Here is a 25,642-nt window from a genome sequence, read left to right on the forward strand (position 1 = left end):
TAATTGAAATATGTGGCCCCTTTCTATATTCAACTGCCTGCCCTCCTTCCCCTCTACTTCAGACTTGATTATATTGCAGTAAAAGGAGGAACTGGAGCGGTGTCAACTCGCACTGCCCCTTATACCCTTCATCAGGAGCACAAGGGGAGATTGCTTGGAAAAACTTCTGGACTCAGGCATATGTTGTACATGTGTACCAACGTGTGGGATACAGATAGGGACCACACATCTTGAAGACCTCCAGTTACAGTAACTTCATATTAGATATTTGTTGGGGTGCTAGCTTGTCTTCCATACATCTTTTTACCAAACACTACACTGTTAAAACTGAATCTTGATCAGACACAAACTTTGGAAGGGCAGTTCTGTAGTTGCTATTAAGACGATTCCGAGCTCCATCTCCTTCCATTACTGCTTGAGAGTCATCTTGATGGAATACATGTCTGCAGCCACTCAAAGAAAAAGTGGTTATCTACCTGTTCTGTAACTGTTGTTCTTTGAGATATGGGTGAAGACGTGTATTCCATGATCCACCCATTGTCCTCTCTATACTGAAGTCTTGGATTCCAGTGCAAAGGAACTGAGTGGGGTCAGAGTGGTGCCAACCTTAAATAGCCCTGGGTGGGTTATGACGGGGACAGAGGGCATGTGTGCGGCCCCGATGGGTACTTCTAAGCAAATTGCTTCGGCGCACTGGCTGCACACATACGAGTGGACCTCACGTCTGTATCCACATCTCAAAGAACAATAATTATAGTACAGGTAGGTCACAGTTCTCTTCATCTCCTATTCAACTACTCTGCTTTAGAGATTATAGCTGATCTTAGACTATCTTGAAATTTGTCTGTAAATTGAAAAAGAGGAAAATAGCAAAAGGAAATGCACTGTTTTTTAAGATCCACCAATATGTATTCTTTCTCAGTTGTCACTTTCTCCATGTGAAATACTTAATGACAAATAACTTCTGTAGCATTGAGTGTCAGTTTAATCAAAAGCTGTTATCTTTACTGGTAGAGGTCACACTACCTTGTATATACTTGCACCTTTGCTCATGCCATATTTTTTAAGCATTTGTGTATTAAAGGCAGATTCTTGTGTAAAAGTTGCTCTATACCAATCTTAATACTTTTCTATACTTTATTTTATGTTTAGAACAAAGTATTCCAGTTCTGCAGCAGAACTTGTTCTGATGATTATAAGAAACTGCACTGCATAGTTACATACTGTGAATACTGCCAAGAGGAGAAAACTCTGCACGAAATGGTGAATTTCTCTGGTATCAAAAGACCATTCTGTAGTGAAGGTATGTTTCTTTTCTTTTCTTATGGTATTGATCTCATTTATTGTATTTTTACTGTAGTCTGTTTACCTTTGCTTTATGATGATGATAGTTTTCACATTAAAATATGTATAAAATACTAACTTATTCAGTAGTATTTGAGCTGGAACAGGGTCCCCCCCCCTCCTGGTGAGTGGGTCTCTTGAAGCCCTCAGATACTCCCATGCATTCCATTCTGTTGAGTTTCTGCAATATTCATTTCAGGTTGAAGAAAACTGGGCCAAGACACTTTTTCTAAAAGCCCTTCAGTGCTCTGCACCCTTCTCCATCAAGAAAGGTCGCTTTTTGAGACCTGGGTGGCTGTGCCTACACCCATACACAGGGGCTGAACCAACTTTCTGTTTAGCAGGGTGGATAAAATTTGATGATTTAAAAATAAATAAATGGGTCTTTTTTATTTAAATTAAATGCAAGTTTCTTTTTAAAAAATAAATTTATTTAAAACTAAATGTGAAATTGACAATCTATGTCAAGGCCTAAAATTATTGTGATCCATTAACATTGTGTTAATTAAGTACAAAAAACAATATAAGCAATAGATGTTTGCTGTTAAATTTTAAAGAAAGTGAAACCACTGAACTGATGGAAGTCGCTGGCTATGAACCTGGAACCAGAATTTGTTGAAGTGCTGAACCTGCTTTTGACAGCAGTGTTCTCTTCTGCAGATGCAAAGAGTATTTTCTTGCTTTCAGTTTATTCAACTAATTCAATTTGATGACTCATTTATTCATAGTTGAGAAACCAATTGGGTGTTGAAAAAGCAGGAAATCTTGTTTTCATCTTCCAGTCTATGAATAAAATATAGCTGTGAGAGGATGAGATCTACTCGTTATAAAATCTTGATGGACATGGTGGCCAGAAACAGTCAGTTCAGTTTGCTAACTATAGAGGATACTTTCTTTATTTAATAAGTCATTTGGTTTAGAATTATAGAATATCAGGGTTGGAAGGGACCTCAGGAGGTCATCTAGTCCAACCCCCTGCTCAAAGCAGGACCAATCCCCAACTAAATCATCCCAGCCAGGGCTTTGTCAAGCCTGACCTTAAAAACTTCCAAGGAAGGAGATTCCACCACCTCCCTAGGTAACGCATTCCAGTGTTTCACTACCCTCCTAGTAAAAAAGTTTTTCCTAATATCCAACCTAAACCTCCCCCACTGCAACTTGAGACCATTGCTCCTTGTTCTGTCATCTGCTACCACTGAGAACAGTCTAGATCCATCCTCTTTGGAACCCCCTTTCAGGTAGTTGAAAGTAGCTATCAAATCCCCCCTCATTCTTCTCTTCTGCAGACTAAACAATCCCAGTTCCCTCAGCCTCTTCTCCTAACTCATGTGTTCCAATCCCCTAATCATTTTTATTGCCCTCCGCTGGACGCTTTCCAATTTTTCCACATCCTTCTTGCAGCATGGGGCCCAAAACTGCACACAGTACTCCAGATGAGGCCTCACCAATGTCGAATACAGGGGAACAATCTCGTCCCTCGATCTGCTGGCAATGCCCCTACTTATACATCCCAAAATGCCATTGGCCTTCTTGGCAACAAGGGCACACTGTTGACTCATATCCAGCTTCTTGTCCACTGTAACCCCTAGGTCCTTTTCTGCAGAGCTGCTGCCTAGCCATTCGGTCCCTAGTCTGTAGCGGTGCATGGGATTCTTCCAGCCTAAGTGCAGGACTCTGCACTTGTCCTTGTTGAACCTCATCAAATTTCTTTTGGCCCAATCCTCTAATTTGTCTAGGGCCTTCTGTATCCTATCCCTACCCTCCAGCGTATCTACCTCTCCTCCCAGTTTAGTGTCATCTGCAAACTTGCTGAGGGTGCAATCCACACCATCCTCCAGATCATTTATGAAGGTATAGAACAAAACCGGCCCAAGGACTGACCCTTCGAGCACTCCACTTGATACCGGCTGCCAACTAGACATGGAGCCATTGATCACTACCCGTTGAGCCCAACGATCTAGCCAATTTTCTATCCACCTTCTAGTCCATTCATTCAGCCCATACTTCTTTAACTTGCTGGCAAGAATACTGTGGGATACAGTGTCAAAAGCTTTGCTAAAGTCAGGGAACAACATGTCCACTGCTTTCCCCTCATCCACAGAGCCAGTTACCTTGTCAGAGAAGGCAATTAGATTAGTCAGGCATGACTTGCCCTTGGTGAATCCATGCTGACTGTTCCTCATCACTTTCCTCTCCTCTAAGTGCTTCAGAATTGATTCCTTGAGGACCTGTTCCATGATTTTTCCAGGGACTGAGGTGAGGCTGACTGGCCCGTAGTTCCCCAGATGCTCCTCCTTCCCTTTTTTAAAGATGGGCACTACATTAGCCTTTTTCCAGTCGTCCGGGACTTCCCCCGATCGCCATGACTTTTCAAAGATAATGGGCAATGGCTCTGCAATCACATCCGCCAACTCCTTTAGCACTCTCGGATGCAGCGCATCCAGCCCCATGGACTTGTGCTCGTCCACCTTTTCTAAATAGTCCCGAACCACTTCTTTCTCCACAGAGGGCTGGTCACCTCCTCCCCATGCTGTGCTGCCCAGTGCAGTAGTCTGGGAGCTGACCTTGTTCGTGAAGACAGAGGGAAAAAAAAGCACTGAGTACATTAGCTTTTTCCACATCCTCTGTCACTAGGTTGCCTCCCTCATTCAGTAAGGGGCCCACACTTTCCTTGGCTTTCTTCTTGTTGCCAACATACCTGAAGAAACCCTTCTTGTTACTCTTAACATCTCTTGCTAGCTGCAACTCCAATTGTGGTTTGGCCTTCCTGATTTCACTCCTGCATATCCGAGCAATATTTTTATACTCTTCCCTGGTCATTTTTCCAATCTTCCACTTCTTGTAAGCTTCTTTTTTGTGATTAAGATCAGCAAGGATTTCACTGTTCAGCCAAGCTGGTCGCCTGCCATATTTACTATTCTTTCTACACATCGGGATGGTTTGTCCCTGTAACCTCAATAAGGATTCTTGAAAATACAGCCAGCTCTCCTGGACTCCTTTCCCCATCATGTTATTCTCCCAGGGGATCCTGCCCATCAGTTCCCTGAGGGAGTCAAAGTCTGCTTTTCTGAAGTCCAGGGTCCGTATTCTGCTGCTCTCCTTTCTTCCCTGTGTCAGGATCCTGAACTCGACCATCTCATGGTCACTGCTTCCCAGGTTCCCATCCACTTTTGCTTCCCCTACTAATTCTTCCCGGTTTGTGAGCAGCAGGTCAAGAAGAGCTCTGCCCCTAGTTGGTTCCTCCACCACTTGCACCAGGAAATTGTCCCCTACATTTTCCAAAAACTTCCTGGATTGTCTGTGCACCGCCGTATTGCTCTCCCAGCAGGTATCACGGTGATTGAAGTCTCCCATGAGAACCAGGGCCTGCGATCTACTAACTTCCGTGAGTTGCCGGAAGAAAGCCTCGTCCACCTCATCTCCCTGGTCCGGTGGTCTATAGCAGACTCCCACCACGACATCACCCTTGTTGCTCACACTTCTAAACTTAATCCAGAGACTCTCAGGTTTTTCTGCAGTTTCATACTTGAGCTCTGAGCAGTCATACATACAATGCAACTCCCCCACCTTTTCTGTCCTGCCTGTCCTTTCTGAACAGTTTATATCCATCCACAATAGTACTCCATTCATGTGAGTTATCCCACTAAGTCTCTGTTATTCCAATCACATCATAATTCCTTGACTGTGCCAGGACTTCTAGTTCTCCCTGCTTGTTTCCCAGGCTTCTTGAATTTGTGTATAGGCACTTGAGATAACTCGCTGATCTTCCCTCTTTCTCAGTTTGAGGCAGGCGCCCTCCCCCTCATGCGCTCCTGCTCGAGCTTCCTCCCAGTATCCCACTTCCCCACTTACCTCAGGGCTTTGGTCTCCTTCCCCCGGTGAACCTAGTTTAAAGCCCTCCTCACTAGGTTAGCCAGCCTGCTTGCGAAGATGCTCTTCCCTCTCTTCATTAGGTGGAGCCCGTCTCTGCCTAGCACTTCTCCTTCTTGGAACACCATCCCATGGTCAAAGAATCCAAACCTGAGTAGCCATTCATTGACTTCCACGATTCAATGGTCTCTACTCAGGCCTTTTCCTTCCACGGGGAGGATGGACGAGAACACCACTTGCACGTCAAACTCCTTTATCCTTCTTCCCAGAGCCACGTAGTCTGCAGTGATCTGCTCAAGGTCATTCTTGACAGTATCATTGGTGCCCACGTGGAGAAGCAGGAAGGGGTAGCGATCTGAGGGCTTGATGAGTCTCGGCAGTCTCTCCGTCACAGCGTGAATCCTTGCTCCTGGCAAGCAGCAGACTTCTCGGTTTTCCCGGTCAGGGCGGCACATAGATGACTCAGTCCCCCTGAGGAGAGAGTCCCCGACCACCACCATCCACTTCCTTCTCTTGGGAGCGGTTGTCGTGGAACCCCCAACCCTAGGACAGTGCATCTCATGCCTTCCAATCGGCGGAGTCTCCTTCTGTTCCCTTCCCTCAGATGTATCATCTAGTCCACTCTTCGCATTGGTACCTGCGGAGAGAACATGAAAACGGTTACTTACCTGGATCTGCGTTGCTGGTACATGGACGCTCCCCTTTCTTCTTCTGGAGGTCACATGCTGCCAAATTTCTTCACAGTCGTCCTGTCCCCGCAGTGCAGCCTGTTTTGCAAAACATGTTTTGATAAACTTTTTTCTTATGTATCTCACACATTTAAGGTATTGTAGTTTTATTTAATAATCATTTAAAAAAATTTAAATGCTGTTTTTGTGCATTTTTAGTTGAATTTGAATTTCCGTCCAAATAAAGCTTGACACAAATCATAAGTAAAAAATTAATAATCAGTGAATGCTAAATGCATAATTCACCATTATCTAACATAAGAAATATATAAAAATTAAGAACTGAATAAATGTAAGTTAAGATGCATAATTGTTTAAATGTATATAGAATATAGTGTATCCTTCTGGTTAGCAAAAAGAAGCAATCCACTCTGTTGTTCAGCCTTCTGAAAGAAGGTAGGTGAGGTAATATCTTTGACTGGACCAACTTCTGTTGGCAGAAGGTATAAGCCATTGAACTTCAAAAAGCTCTTCCTTTTCTTCCCTATGAAGCTCGAAAGCTCGTACCTCTTCCATGAACAGAAGTTGATCCAGTAAAAGGTATTACCTCACCTACCTTATCTCTCTCATCTCCTGGGACCAACCTGGGTTACAACAGCCCTGCAAAGAAAAAAGAAGTCACCAGGAAATCATTTTTACACGTAAATAGATTATGAAAGTCCCTTTCAAGCTATAGTTTCTGTCTTGATAGGTATTCATTATCATTCAGTGGTGGATGGCACTGCCCTGGGGAGGCGACCCAGAATCTGTCCACTGGTTGCTCGCTTGAGGATGTTCAGTTTATAACTGATCACTTCACTTGTGCAGTCAATCATTTTAGTTTCACAATCAGCCTAAAAAAATCTGAAGTATAGCACCAGCCTATGCTGGGGAATGGACACGTCTACCCAATTAAGATCTGCAATGCTCCTCTCAAGTCTATGAAGAAGTTTTGCTACCTAGGGAGTCACAGAATGCCAAAATTGATGAGATTACCCATTGGATAGCCAAGGGCAGCTCTGCATTTGGAATGATGTCACACCACCTATGGAACAATAGGGTATCAAAATAAACATTAAACTAAATGTCTGTCAGGAGTCATGCTACAGCGCTTCTATATGGTTGTGAGACATAGACTAGATCATTGGGATTTAGAGGCATATTGGTCCTTTGATCCAGTGATCAGATTTAACCCTAATCTTGCAAACCCTGCCTAGAATTCTCTTCCTCCAAGTAGAGCAAACAGTAGGATTCAGATTTCAGTTTGTAGTAGAACCCGTTTAATCTAAAATCTTTAAACCAAACCAAAAAAATCTTGCTGTTTCGTCGTCCTGTTCCTTGTGCCATTTAATCCCTCATACTGGTACTAGTGGGGCATCCCGGATTGGTACATGAACTTTAAGTACAATCTACTGGCCAACCCTAAGCAGTCCAGTTGGAGTATTCGGAGGACAAAGGTGATCCGGACCTAGTGGTTCTGGGAGCAATTTCATCATCCTCCCCTGATGAGGCAGTTACCCCATCTTCATGGTCTCTGGCTGATGAATTCAGACAATATCAGGAACTCCACCTGCACAGGGTGGTGTCCAAGCTGCAGATACAACTTGAAGTTCAGGAGCTCCAGAATAGATTGTGAGGCATTTTACAGTACTCAGGCCCCAGTAATGTGCCCGCCTGATCAATGAGGTCATCGTGGATCCAGCAAAAATGATGTGGCATGCTCCTGCTTCTTGTGCTCCCACCCTAAAGAGGGCCAAGAAGCACTATTTTGTTCCATCCAAGGGGGGAGAGTTTCTGTTCTCGTACCCACTGTCTAACTCCTTGGTGGTACAAGCAGCCACTGAGAGATCCAGGCTGCAACGCCCAAAAATGGTTCCCTCAAAAAAGGGTGCCAAATGGCTGAATCTCCTGGGAAGAAAGATCTCTTTGTCCATCTCTCTCCAATTCAGGATTTTGAATTTCAAGGCTCATCTAGCTAAATATGATTTTTAACAACTATATGAAGTTTTTAGATTTTAAAGACAAGCTGCTTTAGGAAGTTAGAGCCCACTTCCACTCCTTAATTGATGAGGGCAAATTTGGTGGCCAAGACTTCCCTCCAAGCTGCAGTATATGCTGCAGATGTTGTGGTCAGAGGGATGGCTATGACCTTCCTGGTTACAATCCTCAGATTTCCCAGGGGAGGTACAGAGCAGCATTCAGGATCGGCCTTTAGATGCAGTTAATTTGTTCCAAGAGAAGACGGATGAACCTCTCCACTCCCTCAAGGACTCAAGAAAAAACTTTTCACTCTCTGGGCATTTATACCCTTGCCTCTATGAGACAGCATTGCAAGGATACAGAGTGAGACAACCCCCTCAACTTTTTTACTACCAGCGCCCTCAGGAATCACCACATAAGTGACAGAGCATGCACAGGCCCAGACACACAAGTCCTGCGACATCCACTGCCTCACCTCATTCTAACCCTCAAACAAAGAATTTATTTTGACGAGACTGCTGAGACTGTGTCTCTTTATTGATGCCACATCATCCTCCCCTCTCAGTTTTTTGATGGCTGCCTTACCAAATTTGCCTGCAAGTGGAGGACCCTAGCAACCAACAGATGGGTACTGGAAATGATTAATTGTGGCTGTCTGATTGTGTTTCTGTCAACTCCTACCCACAAACCCCCTTCCTAGTTCCTTTTCAGGAACCAGTCTTATGAGGAAATTCTCTTTCAAGAAGTGGACTCCTATGGCTCCCCAGTAGAGAAAGAAGAAGTTCCACCTCAACATCAGGGTGAAGGATTCTACTCCCCATACTTCTTAGTTCTTGGAAAGAATAGGAGATGCAGGCCTATTCTAAGCCTGCACTGACTAAATATATACATCCGAAAATTAAAATTCTGCATGATCACATTGGCATCAATAATTCACTGCCTGGAAGAGAGCACATGGTTGGTGGCTTTTGACATGAAAGACACATACTTTGTGCAGCTTGAAAGCTGTACTCTTTCACCAGTAGAAGTTCACCAATAAAACCCGCCTTATCTTGGCATACTTTCACATAGACATTTGCCCATCCCACTGAAGGTTCCTCAGGTTCCTCTTGTCCCTCTTTGGTCAAGACCATTACCAATTCTGGGTTCTTCTGTTTGTATTAGCTACAGCGTGCAGAGTCTTTACAAAATATTTTTTCAGTGGTGGCAGCTTGGATGAGAAGGAATGAGTTCACCATCTTCCCATACCTCTATGACTGGCTCCTAATGAGCAGATCATATGAGGAAGTCTGGTTGTCAGCCTGATTTCTGTTCCACCTATGTCCTTCTCTAGAAGTTCGTGTCAGCTATGAGAAGTCCACATTGACCCCCTACTAGCGCCGCAAACATCATAGAAATGACCTTGGATTGTACTGCAACAAGAGCCTTTCTATCTATTGAGAGATTCCATTCCCTGGGCGCTCTCATAAACCAGGTCACCTTCAGGCCCTGTACATCAGTCAGAACATGCCTGTCCCTCCTTGGCCTTGTGGCCTCATGCACACATGTGAAACGATTTTTCAGGCTTCATCTTTGTTGTCTGAAAACCTGGTTTCTGTCTGTGTACTCACCATAGTGGGGCAACATCAATGCCAAAATGACCGCTCTGTTTAAGGTTCCAGACGCTTTTGTCCAGTGGATAAAGTCGAAGAAAGTTAGAGTGGGGATCCCTTTCCTCACACAGACACCGAAGACAACCATTGTTACTGATGCCTCCCTCTCAGGTTGGGGAGTTCATATAGATGATCATACCCCTAGGTAGTCCAAGATGCATGTCAATTTACTAGAACTGAGAGCTGTGCGTTGGGCCTGCAATTCCTTCTTTCCCATTCATCTGATCCCAGCATATCCAAATAATGTTGGACAATGTGACAACTGTCTTCTACACAAACAATCAGAGGGAAACGAGATCCTCCTCCCTCCTTGTGTGGAGTCATTTAATCTTTGGTCCACCAGCCATCAAATAATCCTTTCAGAAGCATATTTGCCATTTTTCTGTGGACCAGAAATGGGAGATTCATGATTCGGTTCCTGATGAGGTCTTCATCCAGTGCGGAATGCCATTGTGGGAACTTTTCACCTCTCAGATGACTAGGAAGCTCCCTCTGTACTGCTCCAGAGTTGCTCTAGGCAAGGGCTCAAAGGGAGTTGCCCTTCTGCTACCATAGAGGGATCACCTCGGATATGTGTTACCTCCAATCCCATTACTACCATAGATTCTATGGAAAATTTGTCATGACAGAGCTTGAGTCTTCCTTATTGCATCCAACTTGCCAAAACAGTTCTGGTTCACGGATATACTGAAACTCTCATCTTGTCCGCCCATAAGAATCTGTACATTTCTGGACCTTCTGACATAACACACAGACATCTTCAGGAACCCTAACCCGGAACTGTTGCAGCTCAGGGCTTGGTGCTTGGATGGGCATCGGTTGTAGTGTGTTCATGTTCCAGAGTGGTGCAATCTATTCTCAATCAAAGTAGGAAAGATTCTACCAGCAGATGTTCGGATAAATGGAAACGTTTTTCCTCTTGGGGTCAACAATAACTGGTATCTCCAGAATCTGCTGGGACCCCTTATATTCTGGCATATCTACTTATCCTTAAAACTTTTGGCCTTTCTTTAGGTTCCCTCTGGGTTCATTTGGCAGCAGTCAGAGTTCATTCTCCTGTTGACTACACTATCTTTTCTCATCCTGTAACAGCTAGATTTTCGAAGGGGCTTTTTTGATCCTTCCCAGTGTTGGTGAAACTCTCATCCCAGTGGGACCTCGTTTTTGTTCTTTGCTCTCTCACCAGACCTCCCTTCAAAACTTTAGCCTGATGTTCTGTGTCCCATCTTTCACTGAAAGTTACGTTCCTACTCGCCATAACATCATCCAGAAAAGTCAGTGAGCTGTGATTACTCATGGCAGACCCGCCACAAGCTACAAATTATCTCTCCTTTCATCTCTACTCATGGCACCTACAGCACTCGAAAGACAAAGGAAGCATCATTGGACTGGGGAGGAATTCTAGCTGAAAGATCCAGCCCGTAAGACTACAAGAGAACATGTGGTGAGAGAGACTGACCCTTTTGCTTTGTTCACTTAACTTGTTAAAGTAGGTATTAGTTTGTATTTTATCTTTTATTTCTTTAAAAAGAAAAAAGAAAAGGAGTACTTGTGGCACCTTAGAGACTAACCAGTTTATTTGAGCATGAGCTTTCGTGAGCTGTAGCTCACGAAAGCTCATGCTCAAATAAACTGGTTAGTCTCTAAGGTGCCACAAGTACTCCTTTTCTTTTTTCTTTTTACGAATACAGACTAACACGGCTGTTACTCTGAAACCTTTTATTTCTTTGTAACCAGTTCTCCTTTTATGCCTCATTACTTGTAATCATTTAAAATCTGTCTTTCTGTAGTTAATAAACTTGTTTTTTCTAAACCAGTGTATTTGGATTGAAGTGTTTGGGAAAATGATATGGACTTCCTATGAGATTGTATTGTCCAGAAGGAAAGAACTGGACAGTACAAGACACACATTTCTGGGGACAAGTCTGGGACTGGGGATTTGCTTGTCACTCTGCAATGTAATTCATGAGTGACTAGCTAAGCACTCATGCAGTGTAGTTGGGAGTAATTTACATGCTAGAGGCTATGTGTGAACAGGACAGGGGTGGTTGCTCTCACAGTGAAGCAATGTAAAAGGTTCCCCAGATTGGAGAATTGAGGGGACACAGCTGTTCAGTAGTCCAGATTGTACCTGGATAATGTCCCAGCATCCAACATGTATATTATAAAGACAGAGTATGAATACCCAAGTAGAATGATCAGATCACTTCAGAAGTCCTGTTTGCTCCTAAAGAATAAAAAGGTCAATGTACCTTTGGTGAAGTTAGACGCAGCTATTGCTGTTCAATTGAGGGTATGTCTACGCTGCACTATAAACGTGGTTCTGGGGGACCTGGGCTTGTGGTTCTCAGTGTTTCCAAGCCCACACTTGAGCGTTCACGCTGCTTTTTAAACCGGGGTATACAATTGCTGGACCCATGCTAATACTGCACTACTTAGATCTTCTGACTTGGGTCCGCAGCTTGAACTGCATCCAAGTTGCAAAATGACAGGGCCTAGACCCAAGTCATAGTGGGACATGGTCTCTGACTCACCTCTCTCACAGGTTCCTGCAGCCCAGGTCTTGAGTGCTTGTGGAACAGAGTCAGACTGATTTGTATGTGGATGGAAGCAGGGCTTGGGCTCAAACCTGAGTCAGAGCCCGGGCTTAATGTGCATTATAGACATACCCCAAGACACAACTGAATCCTTAGAGGGGGAATTCTTACTCAAGGAGTCCCTGGACAGGATGATTGTGGATAGGAGGCCATCCTTGAGAGATGATTGACTCTAAAGGATCTTTACTACAAGCCTCTACAACTTCATTCTGTTCTCAAGCTATACTGGCCTGACTGATGAACTGGAAGACTGTTCAACCAACAGGTAGAAATTAAAATCAGTTCTTCCAAACATATCTTTGGATGCCTCCTTTACAGCGGATGAATTCTGGGGCTCATGTTGCTTGCTCTCGTCCGTGGTGTCCAGTATATTGGGTGAGGAGACATTGTTGGCTTAGATTTTGGAAGGTAGATGCACATACATAACAAACTGCCTCTAAATATGCAAGCAAAAAACTGCACGGGGAAGTAAAAGTCAGAGCTGTCATGGAGGTGATGGATATGTACAAGATGCTGCCTGCCTTCCATAAGGCATCACAGAAGGAATTTAAGTAGTCTTTTTCAGAGAAGCAGTCCTTTTATGACCATTGCTCATCTAGAGTACACAGGTGCAGCTGAGTTCCCAGCAGGGGCTGCTGGAACAAGGGGAAGCGGGGAACAGACTAGTCTCTTGTACGAAACAACAAAACTCAGATACATTTCTTCGGAAGGTGGTGTCAGAAATTTGCTCATGCATGAGGGAAGGCTAACTCAAACACATGGGTAATCAAGAGTTTTGAGGGAGGACACTCAGTGGAACATAAGACACTAAAAGACAAATTTGTTGTCCCTCAGAGTTGCAGGACAAGCATCCATAATCTAATCCAAGTCACTCCCAACTACTTTCCCTGTGGTGGCGAAAGACTCAGACAGTGGGGAGGCAGCAGGATACTACATTCTTAAACATAGCAGTGTCTACAGGAGAGGAATTGCTTGGGTATGTAGAGAACTATCTAGGGTATGTACCCAAAGGATTCATGTGCGTCTTTATGTGCCTAAGCAGTGCTTTACTGTCTTTTGTATTATCTATTCCCCTGCTAGGGGGGGCATGCAGCATATATACTCACATGCTGCTGTAAGGAGTGTGAAGTATAGACGTACACACTGTCAGCTGCACAACTAGTACAAATAAGATTTCTGAGGCAGGCTCAGGGCATGCTATTCTCTCTTCAGTTGGTGTGCTTCCCTAAGAGAAAGCTGTAGAGTTGCAGAGCCGCTCATATTCCAGCCTTAAGTACAAAGTGGAGGGCCCCCACCTTAATGGGCCCACAATAAATAGGAGGAGCCACCCAAAAAATATTAAATCAGCCTAACTTGTCAGTGTCAGACTGTTGCTGATAGTTCAGATTATTTCTACTGAGGTGGCACGCATCCATGGTACCATTAGAGCAATGCTAACAATGGATGCATTCCTCCCCGTAGAGATAATCTGAACTACCAAATTACACAGGCAGACCAAGAATCAAAAAAGGAACATAAACTGGTTGTAACTTGGGGCAGTCCAACTTGTGCTTAAATTATAGATATATCTGTACCGCGCGCACACGCTAATCATAGTTGGCAACACTAAGGTGATGGTACGTATGATCAAAGTTGTCCATGCTACATAATAAGGATAATAAACTGTTGAGCTGGGCAGAGGCCACATAAAATCAGTTTGAGTCCTGTATACCAAGGATAGGGCTATCTTCGTTGGTGATGTCATTGCGGGATTGGGAGCCAGCATTGTTGTCCAGGTAAATGGGTCAAGTCAGGTGAACGGGTCAAGTCAGGACTCCAAACAGACTCAAAGTTTTTTTTCTTAACAAGCAGAGAGATCCCATGACAGTGATAGATCTTCTCCTCTTCCAAACATCACCTTTGGTAGAGCTGTACGTCTTTCCTGGGAGTGACCATAAAAAGATTGCAGTGGAACAAGCTGTAATGATGCTGATTGGCCCCAAAGGGCATGGAGGCAATGGTTCTTGGACATAATCCCAATGCAGATCATCCTCCAGTAATCTGGTCCAATACAAGTCTTCTGACATGTGGAGTGGGTGGGTGGATCATCCACTAAATTCTAACATGCTACGATTAACTGAGAGTTTGTGAGGGATGAACTGATGCTCCCTTGGATAGTCACAAAGATATTGACACATTCCTAGCTTCCTGGAATAAATTAAACTCATTGAAAGAGAAAATATGGACAAAGTTCAGATATTGGTATTATGAAAGACTTCTAAGCAAAGTCAACAGAAGTTAAACACACGGAATTTTTGCAAGGCTGCGTATCTGTGGGTTTCAAAGCAAGTGCTGTCAAGAAACATACTTTGTCTATTATGCACTTGATCAGCTACAAAACAAACAAACAAAAAAACTTGACTGGCTGTGCTAGCCATTGACATGATACCACATTCCTGAGGGCAGCATCTTTGTTGTTCACATTCTTTGGAGCCTTAGTTATTTTTTTAAGGCACTGAGATACCCATTCATGCTGCTGGGATAAGTCTCTCTGTACTTTTACTTCCAAATCTTCTTCGACTAGGAGAGATTTGGAAATATATGCAGTATCCATGAAATGAGAATACCCAAACCTTCTACCTGGATAAGGTCGTCCTCAGACCTCTGTCCAAATCCCAGGCACTCCAGGGAAGTTGAACAGCATGAATTGACCAGTAGAAGAGTCATGAAAATCTGTCTACCAATGACTGGTGGAAATTAAAGTGACCTCATAGTGCATTGCCACTTTGCATTCCAGGGGAAAAAAAGCTTAAACACCTCAGTGACAAGGTGGGCATTGCAAAGGCTGAAGCAAGAGGAGCAGACCCAGTCGTGGGTATTCCTGTGCTCTCAATCAGATAGGTGGCAACATCGAAGACAGAATGAGGAAATTTGCAGAACGGTAACTTGGCCATCAGTACGTTTTCTTTGAAGTGCCCTGAGAGGCAAGAAGCCTGGGAAACAGGCAGGGAGAACTAGAAGTCCTGGCACAGTCAAGGAATTATGATGTGATTGGAATAACAGAGACTTAGTGGGATAACTCACATGAATGGAGTACTATTGTGGATGGATATAAACTGTTCAGAAAGGACAGGCAGGACAGAAAAGGTGGGGGAGTTGCATTGTATGTATGACTGCTCAGAGCTCAAGTATGAAACTGCAGAAAAACCTGAGAGTCTCTGGATTAAGTTTAGAAGTGTGAGCAACAAGGGTGATGTCGTGGTGGGAGTCTGCTATAGACCATCGGACCAGGGAGATGAGGTGGACGAGGCTTTCTTCCGGCAACTCACGGAAGTTAGTAGATCGCAGGCCCTGGTTCTCATGGGAGACTTCAATCACCGTGATACCTGCTGGGAGAGCAATACGGCGGTGCACAGACAATCCAGGAAGTTTTTGGAAAATGTAGGGGACAATTTCCTGGTGTAAGTGGTGGAGGAACCAACTAGGGGCAGAGCTCTTCTTGACCTGCTGCTCACAAACCGGGAAGAATTAGTAGGGGAAGCAAAAGTGGATGGGAACCTGGGAAGCAGTGACCATGAGATGGTCGAGTTCAGGATCCTGACACAGGGAAGAAAGGAGAGCAGCAGAATACGGACCCTGGACTTCAGGAAAGCAGACTTTGACTCCCTCAGGGAACTGATGGGCAGGATCCCCTGGGAGAATAACATGATGGGGAAAGGAGTCCAGGAGAGCTGGCTGTATTTTCAAGAATCCTTATTGAGGTTACAGGGACAAACCATCCCGATGTGTAGAAAGAATAGTAAATATGGCAGGCGACCAGCTTGGCTGAACAGTGAAATCCTTGCTGATCTTAATCACAAAAAAGAAGCTTACAAGAAGTGGAAGATTGGAAAAATGACCAGGGAAGAGTATAAAAATATTGCTCGGATATGCAGGAGTGAAATCAGGAAGGCCAAACCACAATTGGAGTTGCAGCTAGCAAGAGATGTTAAGAGTAACAAGAAGGGTTTCTTCAGGTACGTTGGCAACAAGAAGAAAGCCAAGGAAAGTGTGGGCCCCTTACTGAATGAGGGAGGCAACCTAGTGACAGAGGATGTGGAAAAAGCTAATGTACTCAGTGCTTTTTTTTCCCTCTGTCTTCACGAACAAGGTCAGCTCCCAGACTACTGCACTGGGCAGCACAGCATGGGGAGGAGGTGACCAGCCCTCTGTGGAGAAAGAAGTGGTTCGGGACTATTTAGAAAAGGTGGACGAGCACAAGTCCATGGGGCTGGATGCGCTGCATCCGAGAGTGCTAAAGGAGTTGGCGGATGTGATTGCAGAGCCATTGCCCATTATCTTTGAAAAGTCATGGCGATCGGGGGAAGTCCCGGACGACTGGAAAAAGGCTAATGTAGTGCCCACCTTTAAAAAAGGGAAGGAGGAGCATCTGGGGAACTACGGGCCAGTCAGCCTCACCTCAGTCCCTGGAAAAATCATGGAACAGGTCCTCAAGGAATCAATTCTGAAGCACTTAGAGGAGAGGAAAGTGATGAGGAACAGTCAGCATGGATTCACCAAGGGCAAGTCATGCCTGACTAATCTAATTGCCTTCTCTGACAAGGTAACTGGCTCTGTGGATGAGGGGAAAGCAGTGGACGTGTTGTTCCTTGACTTTAGCAAAGCTTTTGACACTGTATCCCACAGTATTCTTGCCAGCAAGTTAAAGAAGTATGGGCTGAATGAATGGACTAGAAGGTGGATAGAAAATTGGCTAGATCGTTGGGCTCAACGGGTAGTGATCAATGGCTCCATGTCTAGTTAGCAGCCGGTATCAGTGGAGTGCTCGAAGGGCCAGTCCTTGGGCCGGTTTTGTTCTATACCTTCATAAATGATCTGGAGGATGGTGTGGATTGCACCCTCAGCAAGTTTGCAGATGACACTAAACTGGGAGGAGAGGTAGATACGCTGGAGGGTAGGGATAGGATACAGAAGGCCCTAGACAAATTAGAGGATTGGGCCAAAAGAAAATTTGATGAGGTTCAACAAGGACAAGTGCAGAGTCCTGCACTTAGGATGGAAGAATCCCATGCACCGCTATAGACTAAGGACCGAATGGCTAGGCAGCAGTTCTGCAGAGAAGGACCTAGGGGTTACAGTGGATGAGAAGCTAGATATGAGTCAACAGTGTGCCCTTGTTGCCAAGAAGTCCAATGGCATTTTGGGATGTATAAGTAGGGGCATTGCCAGCAGATCGAGGGACGAGATTGTTCCCCTGTATTCGACATTGGTGAGGCCTCATTTGGAGTACTGTGTCCAGTTTTGGGCCCCACGCTACAAGAAGGATGTGGAAAAATTGGAAAGCATCTAGCAGAGGGCAACAAAAATGATTAGGGGATTGGAACACATGAGTTAGGAGGAGAGGCTGAGGGAACTGGGATTGTTTAGTCTGCAGAAGAGAAGAATGAGGGGGGATTTGATAGCTACTTTCAACTACCTGAAAGGGGGTTCCAAAGAGGATGGATCTAGACTGTTCTCAGTGGTAGCAGATGACAGAACAAGGAGCAATGGTCTCAAGTTGAGGTGGGGGAGGTTTTAGGTTAGATATTAGGAAAAACTTTTTCACTAAGAGGGTGGTGAAGCACTGGAATGCGTTACCTAGGGAGGTGGTGGAATCTCCTTCCTTCGAAGTTTTCAAGGTGAGGCTTGACAAAGCCCTGGCTGGGATGATTTAGTTGGGGATTGGTCCTGCTTTGAGCGGGGGTTGGACTAGATGACCTCCTGAGGTCCCTTCCAACCCTGATATTCTAGGATTCTGTGAACACATCCAGTCGTGAACAGATTGCTACAAGCTGTGACTCAGTAACTTCTTTCCTTATGGACTCACAGGCCGTGTCTAAATAGCTAGTTAGTGCACAGTAAGCTGGGCAGTGAATGTGCAGCGTGCAATACTGTCAGATGCTAACTGACTGCGTCGATTCTGTTTTGCTGTGTGTCAGAAGTTCCGTAGTGCGTGGCAACGGGATTCACATGGTCAATTCATGTGTGGCAGGCCTGGCTTGCTGCAAGCTAACTAACCGTGTAGATAAGCCCAGAATCTGTATATAGTTAATGTTTCTTTCTTTTGGATATGGTACTCACTGCTATTAACATCACACTGTTACATATCTTAACCATCCAGAAGAAGGAAAGCTATATTCTTATCTGGGAATTTTCTTTTTAAGCAACTTCATGTCTGACCTATCCTAAAAGGAGAAAGCTGGATGAGGTTAAAATAGTTTAATTCTCTGAAGTTTAATTTGAAGGCTGTTTCAAATTAATAATCCTGTTAAGTTTAGAGTGTGTACTGCTTTGGTAGCTGTTGTCTCTGGGTAAGGTTTCTGAGCAAGGGATGTTTCATCTCTCTTTCTAAGGCCTTTGTAGGGTCAAAGCATTTGCCTGAGTTCAAGTTGCTAAGGAAGAAGAGGATACACACTTTTAAGATTCCTGAATATTAGGGGTTTAAGCATCAAAATGCTGAAGAAATAATGCTTCACCGCTACTTCCCCCAAAATCACTCAGGTATAAAAATTATGCAAATAGGCACTTAATGTGATGTTTCTGTAAGTGCCTTCAGCCAAACAGAATCCAGTTTCCTGTAACAATATTGTGTTGGTTTTTCAGAGCAAACAATAATATAAACTTTCTCAGAAAACTAAGTGGCTTTGACACTGATTGCCTACTGGCTGCACATCCATTGAGTAACATACTGCAGTTTTAACACTTGTTTCTAACCATAAATCAGATTTAACTGTAAGATCATTCAGATTTTATATTTTCTAATAGTCTAGACCCTGAAGTTTTAGTACAATGCATAAAAAAATGTTTTGAGTTGTGACTGTGTAGACTTCTGTCTTTTATATAAGAAATCTTAGATTATATAAATTAAAATGAAAATATTGGAAAGACCTTAAATCTCTGTATTTTAATTATCCACAAGAGAGGGTGTGAACACTTTGTGGAAAATTCAGTGTCTCATTACAAAATGCTTGCTATCTTATTGACGCTGGAATAATTTTTTGTCATTAACTTTGTTAAAAATATCAGAGCTTAAATAAAATGATACAGCAAATGATTCTGCTTATGGGTTTTTTTTCCTTGTTTTGTTTTTTGTTTGACCACTAGATGGAGAACTGTACTGAGGAAAAGTTCGTATGCTGTCTTTTTTTTTTGTTTGTTTGTTTGTTTTGAGTGCATGCTGTTGCTCATCGTTGACTATAAAATTGTAAATTATAGGAATGAAGACAACTGCCTGGCTTGTATACATTATTGCCTTGTCTTCTAGATCTCATTATTGTCAGACTTTAGAAAAAGTTCAAATCAAATTTTTTTTGCTTTTTGTTTGTTAATTTCTCCTTGTTTGTATGTCCTATAGCCACCTTAAAAGGGATTTTCAGTGTTTTTAATGCCAATAATGTACCTTTTAAAAAGAATATAAATGCCATGCAGAATCCTTGGTGATATGCAGAAAACTGCTCCTGCAATGTTAAGGTTTACGCTTTAATCACACAAGTCAAGATGTTTAGCATTTTAATTTCTATAGCAATTTTAATTCTCTTTTGCTCTTTTATCCTCTGTTAAATGTCACAAGCTATATATGTAATATAAAATGTAGTTATAGATAAAAGGCCATTCCTGTGTGTATGGTGTTTGCCAGACAGTATGTCATGTTTGTGTCTTGTTTATGTAATGAAAGACCCTATTGTAATTCTTTCTTAACTCTTTTCCTTTCTAAGTTGCTCTAAGCTTCTGGACATTTTGTGTTGTAGCCTAGCGTCCTCCACAATTCTGTGGTGCATGGCACTGTTCCCTTTTCTGCCGTTATAGAGGCAGTTTAGCTTTGCAGAGTAGCCCCTATGCAGCAGTTAGTCATGGTTTGTTTTGATACTGATTGATTCCTTTGCCAGTTTAAGGCAAATACGCACTAGCCAAATCCCAGTTTGAGATAGCAGTTCCCCTTTACCCTTTCTTTGATGTGATGGGGAGGAAGCATTTAAGTGGACAAGCATTTAAATAACTACAAAATGCAACAACCAAAAAATACCCTCACAAAATACCAACAGCATATACTTCGGTGGCATCCTTAGTGAAGGATATGATGATACGATCAAATAAGGATTTCTTGCCAAAAGGTACAACACTCTTTGGAGCAATTTTGAGGCTTCCTCAGCCACTGTCAGAGCATCCTTGACCACTACATGCTTTGCAAGAGCTACAGTGTTCCAACTGGATGACCTAAAGGCTCTGAACGACAGACACCATCCTAGCTTCATGTTAACCCTTAAAAGTAACTTTAGCAACAACTTTTACCATAGACACCTTAATGGACACACTGAGATTCTCAGCCAGAGCTATGGCATCTAGTTCAACATCGAAGTGCACCACACATGGCTACACCCCATTGTAAACATGTCCTGTGCTTTTCCTAGTTCACAGGATCTCTCTCCTACTTGTAGAGAAACTGGATAAGATAATGGCAGACAGTATTTCCAAATATGGTTATGCAGGGGATTGCTTATAGGTAATGTCCTGAGGTCGTCCTCCTTCAATCAGTCCCTGCTGGTTTTACTAGGGTGTGTAGGATCTATACTAGTGGTTCTCAACTGGTGGCCCAGTCGTTACACATCTGCGGCCCATGTGACATCCTCAGGGCCATACAGGTAGTGTACATAGATTGTGTGGCTGCAGCCCACATAACACAGAGAGAGCTGCATATTTGGCCCACAATGGTAAATAGATTGAGAATCACTAATCTACACAGTAGAAGCCTGGGATCCATGAGGGAATCGCATTGATACTCCTCTCCTAGTCAATACTAGCCAGTTGCATCAGAATTTGCAGAGAAGGAAGAGATCGAGCCGGTTCTGACTGGCATATTGTTGTCCTTTCCAGATGAGGCAGTTGCTCCTTCATAATCCTGTTCACCCGTCGACCACAAAGTGTACCTGTTGTTGCAGAGGTGGGTGCACATACCTCTTGAAGAGGTCAAAGACACATAATGGGCTATTGGACATCCTCCAGCCCTTTGGTCCTTTGAGGGTGGTCCTTCTAGTTAGTCAAGCCAACCTGGAACCTACCAGATTGGTGTGGCAATCCATGCCTGTTGTGTCCCTACGTGAAAAATAGCTGACATAAGGTATTTCATACTAGCTAAAGGGGCTGAGTTTTTATTCACCCATCTGGCACCCAACTCCTTAGTAGTGCAAGTGGCTACAGAAAGATCCTGGGTACAATACTCCATGACTACACAAACTGATAAGTTGCTAAACGTCTCAGCCTTTTGGATAGGAAAGTATTCTCATCGGCTAGTCTCCAATTCAGAGTTGCTAACTACCAGACATTGTTAGCAAAATATGATTTCTTTAATTACACCAAATTTACAGAGTTTAAAAACAAACTTGGGCAGGAAGACTGGGCCAAGTTCCAAGCTTTCATTGAAAAAGGTCTGCAAGTGGCCAGAACATCACTTCAAGTGGCAGTTGACACATCTGATATTGCCTCTAGAGCCATTACTATAGCTACAGTCATGAGGCGTATGTCATGGTCACAATCTTTGGGATTCCCCTGAGAGATCCAGAATACCATCTAGGATCTTCCTTTTGAGTCTAACCTTTTTAATGCAAAGACTTGATCACATACTCTAAAACACTCCAAAACAACCTTACATTCCCTAGGGAATAAAGAATGTAGGCCATACTTGCATAATGGGGGACTCTATCCTGGGAAGCAGTGACTCTGGAAGACTTGGGGGACATGGTGGATAATCAGCTGAATGTGATCTCCCAGTGCAATGCTGTGGCCAAAAAGGCTAATGTGTGTGATCCTTGGATGCGTGACTGGGGGGTAGGAGTAGAGAGGTTGTTTTACCTCTGTATTTGTCACTGGTATGACTGATACTGGAGTACTGTGTCCAATTCCTGTGTCCGTAATTTGTGAAGGATGCTAATAAATTGGAGAGAGTTAAGAGAAGAGTCATGAGAATGATTAAAGGATTAGAAAGCCTCACAGTGATAGACTGAAGGAGCTCAATCTATTGATCTTAACAAAGAGAAGGTTAGGGGCTGATTTGATTATAGTCTGTTAGTATCTACAGAAGAAACAAATATTTAATAATGGGTTCTTCAGTCTAGCAGAGAAAGGTATGGCACGACCCAGTGGCTGGAAGCTGAAGCTAGATTAATTCAGGCTGGAAATAAAATGTAAATTTTTAACAGTGAGGGTGCTTAATCATTGGAACAGTTTGCCAAGGGTCATGATGGATTGATTCTTCATCACTGACAATTTTAAAATCAAGGTTGGATGCTTATCTAAAAGATTTGCTCTAGGAACTGGGGAATTTCTGTGGCCTGTGTTTATACAGGAGGTCAGACTAGATGATCACAATGGTCCCTTCAGAACTTGAAATCGCTGAATCTGTGTGTATGTGTGGAAAATACAAAACCACCTGTTTCAGTTGTGGAAGTCTGTAGGGCAGCAACATGGTGCTCTGTCAGAGGCCTCCTTCAGAAGAAAGGTGCTGCATGTGGTGATCCGCAGTCTATGCTGCAATGCTGAACCGCCTCTGGAATTGCAGGCGGGAGGGGAACAGCCCCACATGTCACAGATTTGTAGGAGACACTGCTAGCAGAAAAGAAATAATCAGGTAAGAAGCTTTCCACGACCGAACAGTTGATTAGTAAATTATGAATATAAACACTGACATCTTCAGGGGTATTGCATTGGATTTATTTCTTTTGAAGAGTTTATTTTCTAAACCAAACTACTTAAAAGTGACGTGTCCCATTTTTAAGGAAGAGGAATTGTTTATTTAGTAACTCAAGTATTTATAATTATTGTTGCATTGTCTCTAAATTATGCATGTCATATTTCCATAATCTCGTCTATAGGTTCTGCTCTCTAATCCTTTTAACACAAACATAGCTTTAACGGGTCTGCATAGAAGGCAGTTACTACCTCCAATATTTTTAGTGATACCCCCTGTATATAGTATTTTTGGCGACAGCGTCACTTCAAGATCATGTCTAATTTATTTGAAGCAGTATTCTAAATTCTTCATTGCATAACTGTTTCCTAAGCAAGCTTTCTGTTTTATATTTTGCTGGGTATTAGAATTCCGTGATTATTTAATTTTTTTCCCCAAGGTGCTGAACACGTGCAGTTCCCGTTGACTTCAGTGAGATTTATTTGTGCTCAGCACTTCTAAAAATCATGCCAACAGCATATTACATGTGCTAATAGAAACTAAATCTTTTTATTGCTGTTTGCCTGTGTCCTTAAACTCCCAAGATTTTCTGTAATCCATCTCAGATTAACTTGATTGCCTTTTAGTTAGAATAAATAAAATGATTATGTATCTGTACTGTATTTGGCATTCAGTGTCTATACAGCATATTTGCATTTTAGTGAAGTATTTGATATTTGTTAGAATATAGATATTCAGGCCTGCCTATAAAGGCCTATACTTTAAGAACTTAGGTGTATTTTTATCACTTTGTTTTATACCTCTATAACTAGCTAAGAATCAAAATCACACATCCGCCTGTGTATGGGCCTTCTCTCACTAGGATAGTCTGAGGCCTTGTTCTTAGACTAAGGCCTTTGGCTAAGCAGCAGGGGCAGTTATAAGCTGGGAAGTGTATGGTCACATCCTCACATTTCAAACCAGTTACATTGAAATAAGGTGGTATTGGGCTGTTAGGAAGATGATCCTGTCCTGATAGTGCTCATCACCACCAGATAAAGAAACAGATCTTAAGATGGTTAAAGAAAACTTAATTTGATAGCATCCTGTCTGGCAAGAAATCACTTACCAGTGGTTGTGAAACCCTCATTTCTGTATTGTTTTATCTTTATGGCCCCCACTTTTCTATTGTTAATCTATCTGGTTCTCTAATTGTTTCTGTCTGCTGTATAATTAATTTTGCTAGATGTAAGTTAATTAGGGTAGTGGGATATAATTGGTTAGAGAATTATGTTACAATATGTTAGGATTGGTTAGTTAAATTAACCAGTAAAATGATTAGTTAAGGTATAACTGAGAATATTACTTTATAAACTGGGGTCAAACAGGAAGTGTAGGGAAGGGAAATTGGAGTAATGTTTGCTAAGCGGGGGGGAACGGGGACACAGGCAAGGCTCTGTGGCATCAGAGCTGGGAAGGGGGTCACGGAGTAAATGCTCTGCAGTGTCAGAGCCTGGAAGGGGGACACGCTCTGCGGCGTCAGAGCTGGGAAGAGGGCAGAGGGTAAATGCTCTGCAGCATCAGAGCTGGGAATGTAACATGGGGAACAGACTCTATTGGCCAAAAGAGATAAGCCCAACTAGTGTGAGGGGCTTCAGAATATGCTTGCTTGGATACTAACCCCAATAAGCATTGCATTGTCTGCACTTCGGACTTCTGGTCTTTTGCTGCTTGCTGTCTGCGTGACAAGAACCAGGGAAATGGGAGGGTGAAGGGAAAGTCCTCTAACAATACTGTTTAATGAAATAATAATATCTCAAAAATAAATCAGTTTATCTTGGGTTAGAAACATTGTGGATTTGAGTGTCTTAGAGTATATTCATGCTGTGATAAAAGACCCACAGCACAGATGCAGCTGGCCCAGGTCAGCTGACTTGGGCTCACAGGGCTCGGACTTCAGGGTTATAAAATTGCATAGTAGACATCTGGGCTTGGGCTGAAGCCCAGGCTCCAGCACAGTCCTCTGTTGCGGGTTCTCAGATTCCAGGCTCCAGCCTGAGCCCAAATGTCTACGCTGCAGTTTAATAGCCCCAGAGCCTGAGCCCGAGTCATCTGACCTGGGCCAGCCATGAGTCTTTTATTGCAGTGTAGAAATACCTTTAATGACTCATTAAATAAAAGATAATGATAAATGGTAATGTATCAAAGTTGGTGGAAGTGCCATAAAATGTGGTTGTACTTTGTAAACTGACTATAAAAATGGAATTTTGGGGACCCCTATTTACCTCTTAATGACTTCAAAATCAAGGCTCTAAGAGAGAACCATGTGATCCAATGTCACCCCGCAATGCACAACCTTACCTCAGTCATCCAATGTAATATTGTTTAATAATTAAGTTATAATAGCATTTCCACATTATGTACCAGAGAGAAAACACATTTTATTACATATTCAAAATTTCTTGACTTATTATAAGCAAAATGAGGTTAATGATACTGGCCTTGTAAAAGTGCTTGAGATCAACTGATGAAAAAACTAGGTAACAAATGTATTCCTCAGCCATTGACTCCATCTCTTGGTTAATTTTTGCCACAGAGCAGTGCCCTCATGCTTTTGAAAAATAACCTGAAAAATGTGAACTGGCTGTAGAACAATGCAATGTTGTTTTTCCTGAGTCTGCAAATCACCTGAACAATGTGATAGATGTGACTTTTCAGTCATCTCAGTGGATTGTTAACTTTGGAGTCTGAAGATGACCATTTCATTGTTAGCGTTAACTATTTTAGTGTTGATCATTTTTAGCAGTTACATGC

The 25,642-nt window shown here is 43.0% G+C and overlaps 1 protein-coding gene across 1 annotated transcript in view; it reads left to right on the forward strand.

Annotated features, from left to right (window-relative positions):
• ZMYM2 (zinc finger MYM-type containing 2) overlaps window positions 1–25,642 on the forward strand; it is a 151,350-nt gene that overhangs the window by 79,295 nt on the left and 46,413 nt on the right. The window contains exon 10 of the mRNA XM_074957983.1: window positions 1,153–1,303. Within this exon, the coding sequence (XP_074814084.1) occupies window positions 1,153–1,303 (151 nt within the window). The remainder of the gene's footprint in view (window positions 1–1,152; window positions 1,304–25,642) is intronic.

Source organism: Natator depressus, chromosome 1 (assembly GCF_965152275.1).
Source record: "Natator depressus isolate rNatDep1 chromosome 1, rNatDep2.hap1, whole genome shotgun sequence".
Taxonomy (NCBI): domain Eukaryota; kingdom Metazoa; phylum Chordata; order Testudines; family Cheloniidae; genus Natator; species Natator depressus.